The sequence below is a fragment of the Meleagris gallopavo genome, chromosome 21, assembly GCF_000146605.3.
Source record: "Meleagris gallopavo isolate NT-WF06-2002-E0010 breed Aviagen turkey brand Nicholas breeding stock chromosome 21, Turkey_5.1, whole genome shotgun sequence".
Taxonomy (NCBI): domain Eukaryota; kingdom Metazoa; phylum Chordata; class Aves; order Galliformes; family Phasianidae; genus Meleagris; species Meleagris gallopavo.
Window position 1 is genome coordinate 7,142,063 of NC_015031.2, and position 8,153 is coordinate 7,150,215.

At 49.5% G+C, this 8,153-nt stretch overlaps 1 protein-coding gene across 1 annotated transcript in view; it reads left to right on the top strand.

Annotated features, from left to right (window-relative positions):
• Positions 1–29: 29 nt before the first annotated feature.
• Positions 30–8,153, top strand: part of LHX1 (LIM homeobox 1) — a 10,451-nt gene continuing 2,327 nt past the window's right edge. The window contains exon 1 of the mRNA XM_010722149.3: positions 30–211. Within this exon, the coding sequence (XP_010720451.3) occupies positions 30–211 (182 nt within the window). The remainder of the gene's footprint in view (positions 212–8,153) is intronic.

Consider the following 8,153-nt stretch of genomic DNA (forward strand, 5'->3'; position numbering starts at 1 on the left):
CGCCCGGAGAGGCGCAGCGCTTCCCCGACATGCTGGCGCACCCCGCCGGGGACTCGCCTAGCCCCGAGCCCACCCTGCCCGGCTCCCTGCACTCCATGTCCGCGGAAGTGTTCGGCCCCAGTCCTCCGTTCTCCTCGATATCCGTCGACGGCGGTGCTAACTACGGCAATCACTTGTCACACCCACCAGAAATGAACGAAGCGGCCGTGTGGTAGCTTTAAGCGAACTGGGTCTAAGTAAGTGATGATCATCTAGTCTGCTTGTTGTTACGGTGTACAGAAATGAGTAAATGTAACATCTCTCCCGCCCTAAGACAATGGCACCTTGGGAACGAACTGCGCCCGGCGGCTCCGCGCTGCTGCAGAGCGGGACGATCCCGGTGTGCGTTTGTCACAGACACGGGGACCTGCGTGTGCCATGACAAAGGAACTGGTGAAGCTGTACAGTAACGCGCCGCCGCGCCGTGGGATGGATGGATGAGTGTGGTTATTACCCCGTCGGATGTCATCCCGAGAGCCACAATCCTTAGAAACTCCTCCTTTAAAAACAAACAAACAATGATTGAATGGCGGAAAGGTGAAAGGAAAGGGGGAAAAGCTGCAAGAACTCTGAGCGCTCCCGATAAGGATGGTTCTGGCGTTCCGCATTTCTTTGTTCATTTTTCTCTCTCAAAGTTCAACCACGAGAAACTCTTTAGCTTCAGCCATTGCAGCCTGCTGAATACCAGGTGGGACAACTTTTCTTTCTTTCTCCTTCTTTTCCTTTATTGTTGGGTTGGTTTCTTTTTTCGGTTGTTGTTTTCTTCTTTTGTTTCCCTCCCCGAATAACAAATACTAAATGTTGAGCCCTCGGCACCAACTCTTCTACCTTCACAATGCTACACATACAAAACCTCCTCATCATAGCAAAGGTCGCCAACGGACCTCTAAGGCGAATGACTTGAAAAGAAAAAATAACAAAAAAAAAAAAAAAAAAAAAACCAACAAAAACAAAAAAACAAACGAACAAAAAGCATTCTACCTTCACAAAGAGAGCAAAGCGAAACGAAAAGACTCTATTGAACTAAAACAGTCAACTGTTTACGTCTAACGTTAAATTCAGGAGCTCGATGTTTTACTAACAAATCCTGTTTTAGAACCTCTTGTTCGAAAGCAAAATATTTTGAGCAGCCAACCAAAATAGTTCCTTTTCTTTTCTGTAGATGTACAAAGCGATCGCAGGGCTTGTGGTTCACTGTGCTAGTTTGTCAAAGGTGTTGTTTACAGAAGGCAAAGAGAAACCCGCGAATCCCAGACCGTTGCCAAATAAAGGGAATCTATAGCACAAATACTGTCAGGTGCTCCGCACCAGCAACCCGGAGAGGCGTTTCCAAATGTCACAAGGTTAAAACCAGAACAGAACGAACATCTTTGCTAATTTTTAGTCCTGTTGAACATTCATGGAATTGTTAATATGACTTATATAGACCCACACAGGTTTTATTTTTGTGTCTTTAAAATGAAAGTCCAAAATATTTAAATTTTATGGTCAAATATGCAGTCGACAGCTGCTACTTTTTTCTTTATATATTAAATTTCTCATATGTCTTTTATTGTTCTAATAAACCTAAGCTTGTGTGACCTCCAGTGCATATTAGACCATTCACTGTATGAAAGAAAACATGTTGGATAAAATTTGTGCGTTTTTAATAAAATTAGAAAATGGGATGTTTAGATAAGTGGTGTTTCATTGGGTGTCTGAGAAACCAAAATAGCCCCGAGAGAGCCGTGCGTGCAGCTCAGAGCCCTGCAGAGCCCAGCAGTGCCGCCCTGCACGTTGCTCAGGCGGCGGGATGGGATGGAGCCGGGCTGTGCTGAGAGGAAGCACTCAGAGTGCTCATGAACAAAAGTGTTTCAGCAGCAGCAAAAGCTTGCAGACCCGTGTTTGTAATTGCTGAAAGGTCTTCTTTTTTTTTTTTATTTTTTTTTGTAATTGGATGGTCTGCGAAACAGCAAATACAGCGCCGTCAGGGTGGTTATTCTGTTTTATTTTGGAGCTGACAAGGACTCGATCGTTTGATACTGCAGTATTTGTGGAGCGCTCGGCAGGGTTTGGCAGGAGAAGCACACGGATTTTCTGGGACAGAACTGAACCAGACGAGGATTTCCTGCAGCCCGGGGCCGGGCAGGTGTGGAGGTTCTGTTACGGCTCGTTGCAGCGGTCCGAGGGCTCGGGCAGCGTTGGAGGGTTCGCTTCAGCTCTGCAGCATCGCAGCTCAGTGCAGCGCCTTCCGCCCGCTGCGATGATGGGATGGCAGGGCGCTAATTGCGTATTTCCCTTCATCTCTCTGCTAATTGTGATTCCGTCGGGCTTCTGTTTTATTTTGTGTCGGCGCAGAAATTCGCTCTGAGGCGCAGATTTCTCCGCTCTCAGCACTTCAGTGCTTTCTCTCTTCGCTCTGAACTCGCGATGCTTTCAAGTTGTACGATCTGTAATTTCAGCGGCAGTTTTGCTCCCATTGCTGTGCCCCTGTCCGGGTGAAGCAAAAGCTCACCCTCGACACAAAACGTCTTTTATATACATATATATGCTGTAAGGACAAAAAACAACAGGGATCCATCGGTAGTGTTTCTAAACAAACAATTTATTAAAGGCAGGGAGGCTTCTTAACCTCGAGGCTCAGCGCCCGGCTCATCCATTTGCCTTTTGTATCCTTGCCGTGATTTTTCCCTCTGTTTTGCATTTACATGAGCATAGCAAGGGGTAATCCCTTCATTACAAACTTTTACTTGTCTGTGCAAACGCTGTTTATAAATACTGCTATTTGTGCTGCCGGTCTGTGCTGCTGTTTTATTGTCCAATCAATTATTTTAAACGAGGATCTCATTTTGCAGAAATCACGTCTGCCAACTCGTTTTTCCCTTTTTATTTTTTTTTTCTCCTTTTTCTTTTCCTTTTTTTTTTCTTTTTTTTTTTTTTTTTCCCTGCACCGGGGTGTTCATACAGTTTATTCCATGCTAATTTAGGCAGAGATGTGATGTGGTTCAGTCTAGGTCACCGGTTTCTAATGGGAGGCAGGAGAGCCTGCCTTGTTCCCCACGCTGCCACTCGCTCTCAGAGCAGCTCTGCCATCACAAGGAGCCAACCCAGCAGTGGTTCCCATGCCCAAAGCCAAACGTGCCCATCACAGCTCCCGGGATGCAGCGTGGAGGCCTCAGCCCTTTGCAGATTTGAATTCTGTGCTTTTCAGAGCGGCGCTTGGTGTTTCTGAGGACCTTAATCCAGCAACAATCGCAGAGTCAAAACTGCTTTTGAAATCATTGTGGCGTCGGGTTCTTGTAAGTCCTCGTTTACAAGAGCGTTTCCATTGACTTCAGTAGCATTACTTGCGTGAATGGAGGGCTGCAGAGAAGGCCCTCGGAACACATGTGCTGCTTGGAGGGCTTCTACGTGCGCATATTAATTCTTTCACTGCGGCGAGGCGGCCGTGCCACGTCCATTGCTGTGTGCGTGCAGTGTGCTTCCCAAAGTGCGTTCAGAATAATGGCTCTGATCTTTTCTCCCTCGGCTGCTCCTGGTTTTGGTGCCGTCCCCCCCAGCAGAGCTCGGTGCCCACACTGCAGAGCTGCCCCGGGGAGCGGGACGTCCTTTGGCACGGATGGGGATCTCTGCATACGTGGGCGATGCTGAAGGTTTTGCAATCCCACACGTAGGACTGTACTGCTTTATTAGGAAAAAGGACACCGGGAAGATGTTGTGAGTATTATTCACGTTGAGCTCATTTATTTGAAGGAGATACTTTGCAGGATAAAGCGCCTTTAGAATGCGGTGGGTTCACAGCACTCAGAAGCACCACTTTGGCACGGAGCGGCTGCTCCTCCCTGCCCTCCGTGCTGCTCTCCTTCCCATCCCCATTTTGCTCAGGCCCTGGCGTGGGGAGCAGGAGGGGATTTGTAAAGCCGTGCACCCCGAGAGTAGGAACGCACTCAAACTCTGATTTGAGGCCAAATGATGTGTATTATTTTAATGCGTGTATTTGTACCCAGGCGCTGAGTGACGGGTGCATGATACCAATCTATAAATAAATATAATTTACAAGTATCAGCGGTGATTTACATGCTCCTGCTATTCTAGGAAGTGGCCTAGAGTTTTTCCCCGAGCAAGAATGTTGTGTTTAAGCCTTGCATGCTCATACATACTAAATATAAGCAATCAGTCTGGCTTTCTGTTCCCATCCCAGCATACAGACTAAGGTATACTTCCCTCTCTGTTCAGCACAATCGACTGCTGCGTATCTGTAGGGCCGAGGCAGATTATGGAGGTGCTTTTATTTATGTCTGTGCTCTGTATTCCAGATGACCACAAGATATTCCTGAAGTTCTAACTAAAATTAATGGGACCATTAAAGAAATATATTTTGAGTACGAATCCATTTGGGATTGCTGTCTGCCTCTTTCAAAACGGTATTTGTTGTGCTTTCAGTCACAGACCCGGCTTACGACGCTGAGTTGCTTGTTGTCTGGAGAGCTTTTCATTCATTAATGGGAGGAAGGGCAGCCCTGCGTTGTGTGGCTGCTGGGCAGGAGCGTGCTGGCCGTACCACAGCCCCAGAAGGGCACTCTGACTGCGCTGTGCTCACCCACCGTGCAATCCCTCAGCTGGCTGCTGCCTTGCTCCCATTGCCCACATCCTGACCCGAGCTCAGGGCTGCGTGTGTGCTCTGATGGTGCTCGGTGCATTCTTTGGGCAGCGTTACTGGGAGCTGTGAGAACTGGATTGATTTCCTGCTTGGTTTCAGTCCCAGCGTGCTTCCTGCAGAACGGCCGCCGTTGGAGAGGCTGCTGGTATCTCGGTGTGTTTGGCACTCACTGCTCAGCTCTGTTAACGGGACAGCGGTGGTTTGAGGGCCGGGGCAGTGCCTCTGTGTCAGAGCTGCAGCCACACGTGTTGGATGCGGGGAGAGGTGGAGGGGGAACCTCAGGACAGAAGCTGCCCCGTGGGGCCAGGCTGTGTGTGCTGAGGTTTTCTGCTGCGTTCCTCTCGGTGCTCCAGAGAGCACACACACGTGGTTCACTCTGGGAGATTTCTCTGGGGCGAAAGAGAGGTTTTTGCTCCATCTGAAAAGGTTTTGTGGCTGTCGCTGAGTGGCCTTAAAATTCCTGTCTGCTAGGAGCATCTTCAGTCCGTGTGTTTATGTGGATAAGCTGTATTCATCATGTTTTTAGGTGTAAGAACAATTAAGAGTTGATCAGATCTTGGAAGCAGTTGTGGTTTTTGACTGAATGATCATTAGGGATATTGGAAATACTCAAATAAATACGAAGTACATTAATAAGTTCATCCATAAGTCTAAACAAATATTTAGAGGGAGAGATTTTTCTAAATTCACTGCAATGTATTTCCTCGTAGCAGATGGGTTTGGTGTGAGCTCTTTTCTTCTTCCCCCCACCTCCTTCCTCTTCTTTTTCTCCTTTTTCACCGACGAATCGAATCGCTGATACAAAAAGAACATCTAAGAATAAAATAGTGCGGCTAAAACGAGAAAAGGATGGATTGGAAAATTACATTGGCTTACCAAAATGTAGGAAAGAGGCACGCAGCATCCGTGGATGGGTCACGTCCTGCTGCTGCCAATGCCACACAGTGCATGTGGGTGCTGCTGCTGCGTGGATCCCCCGGAGCCCTGGGACGGATGGCTGCTTTTCTTTATTGACGTATTTAAGAAATGCACTGGAAGAGGATTTCTATGTACCCTATGGGAGGGTACAGACACAGGCACAGCAGCGTGAGCCCTTCGCTGCCGGAGCTGCCTCTGAATCGGGCAGTTTCCTGGAAGATGAAATGTTCCACCAATACGTGGGAGAAATGGAAAGTTCTGCTCATAGTGCAAAAATCCCTGTGTTTATCTGTGACGTGCGTGGGGTCTGTTCCCCTTTTAGCAGATAAGTGTGCAAATGAAAAGTAAAATGAGGAGCAAGCATGCCGAAGAAACGATGTCGGGTATTTTGGCTCCTGCCTGTAGCTTCTAAGCAGGTGGAGGGCTTGGTGTGGTGCGCTGCCTTGCAGAAACAGGCTTTTGTGATGGTCTGAAATTAAAGTGTATGGATATCGTGTTTGTCTAAAAAATGGTTATGAACCAAATCCACAGCAGCGTGATTTGAGGGCATGTGAACCAGAAATTAAAACTGAGTCTGAGAGCCTGGTTTAATGACCCCACTAAGTGGAAGGCAAAAAGAGAGAGAATGGACTGTGAAGAAGTAGCCTGTGCTGGTGGAACATTTTAACAACTCCGGACTTGAATCCCACAGATTCTGCTCGATGTCCTTACCTGAAGCCAATCTTTTACTTACAGAAGTCATGCAACTCGCTGTGTAGTGCTTAGGAATTGCACTGGGCACGTTCTGATGAAGCACTGCTAAATGCTGCCCTGCCTTTATTGAGGGGGTATTTATCATTTGTTGGGGTTGGGTCGGAAACATCCCTTCTTCACTCCATGAAGTGCAGAGCTTTGAAAATGCAATTATGCATGGGGCAATCACCAGTGCTTCTGTGGTTGGCTGAGTACGGCCCAGGAGCTGCTCAGGTAAGCATTTGTTTCTGCTCCTTCGCTTCCTCTGGATTTATTTCTCCTGCCTTTGTTTGTAACGGTATCTTTTAGTCTGGAAACAACACGGCTGTGAACTTGGAGGGGAAATAAAGCAGAAGCAGAGGCGGTTTGCACCTTCTGCTTTGGAAATCTGTCTGTAACATACATGGAAGAGCCTTAATTTCACATCACAGCAGCAAAACCACCTAAAATACAGTGCAGAGCATTAGAGCTGTCACTCGGACCATGAGAAAATAAATACAAAATAAAGCTGAAAGAGAATCGTAATATTTGACCGCATAAAATCCAAGGCTTTTGTTTGTAATGATAACGTGCATTTCCAGCGAGCGTTAGTTTTTACATAACTTGAGACGCAATCCTCACAACAGACGGCACTGCACGGCTTCCTAAGGAGCCGTAGGGGACCGGGGGCGGGGGAAAGGGGCGAAGTGCCCCCGAGCTCCTCCTGCGGGCGCCGTGCGGGCCGGCAGGGAGCGGGAGCCGCCGGGCCCGTAATTAATGATATTCCTCTGCCCTCTGTAGGACGAGCGGCTGCACTGAACGCTCCTGCTTCGGGGGAACCAAACTGGATCCCGGAGCCGTGGAAAAGCGCCGGGCCTGGCCTGCGCCTTCCTGTGCTCTAATCAGAATGCATGTCGGGATTAATCTTTGTAACATTCAGAAGGAGATAAGCAGTGAGGGAGAGCCGGGTGCTGGCAGGAAGGGACGAGCAAACCGCCTGCTCGATGCAGTTGAACTTTGCAGCTTGCTGCTAGCAGCATCACAAACACACCGGTACCACCACAAACACGGGGTCCAAACTGACCTCCTGGGGCCCCTCCTGGGGGGTGGGAGATTTGGGCCCCCATCTGCAGCTCACGTTAGAGAAACCGATTTGGGTCCATTCTCACTCCCTACAAGAGCTGCACTGCCCTCTATTCCCAGCCACCGTTTCCAGGTGACACGTCGTGTTTGAGGGCCGGGAGGGGGTTCCCAGCCTCTGCCGGGGTCACTCATCCCACACTGCTTTGCTGGGGTCCCGCATAGAGGTGTGGGATGCAGCACAGGTGTGGGCAGTGCCCCATAGCTCACATGGCAGCGCTAGTGCAGCTGTGTGCTGATAGGGGGGGGAAAGAAAAGTAGTACTGTGAGTTGTGTAAGACAGCCGTGCTGTAAGAGCCCGTCATTCTCTGCTTTCCAGCTCGTATGAATTCTCACTACAGTCTTGCGTAGGGTGAGCGTTCTCCCCGTCGTAGCGGTGGAGGCAGGACAGCCCGGCCCCTCCGGAGGGCTCGGATGGTGGATTTCGGTTTTTTTATGGCGGTGGTTTCCGCTCGAAGCACCGCGCGTACTTTAACGCAGACAAAAGACGAGAGACGCGGGACGCGCTGTTACCACGCGCGGAGCGCTTAGGCCACGCCCCCAATCGAGACCACGCCCATATAAAGACCCCGCCCTCACTCGAAGCCACGCCCCACTCCCAGGCCCCGCCTCTACCGGGCCCAGCGCGCCGCCAGACCCCGCCCCCCTCCGCCCGGGAAGATGGCGGCGCCCTTAGCGCAGCAGCTGGAGGAGCTGCTCAACCCCC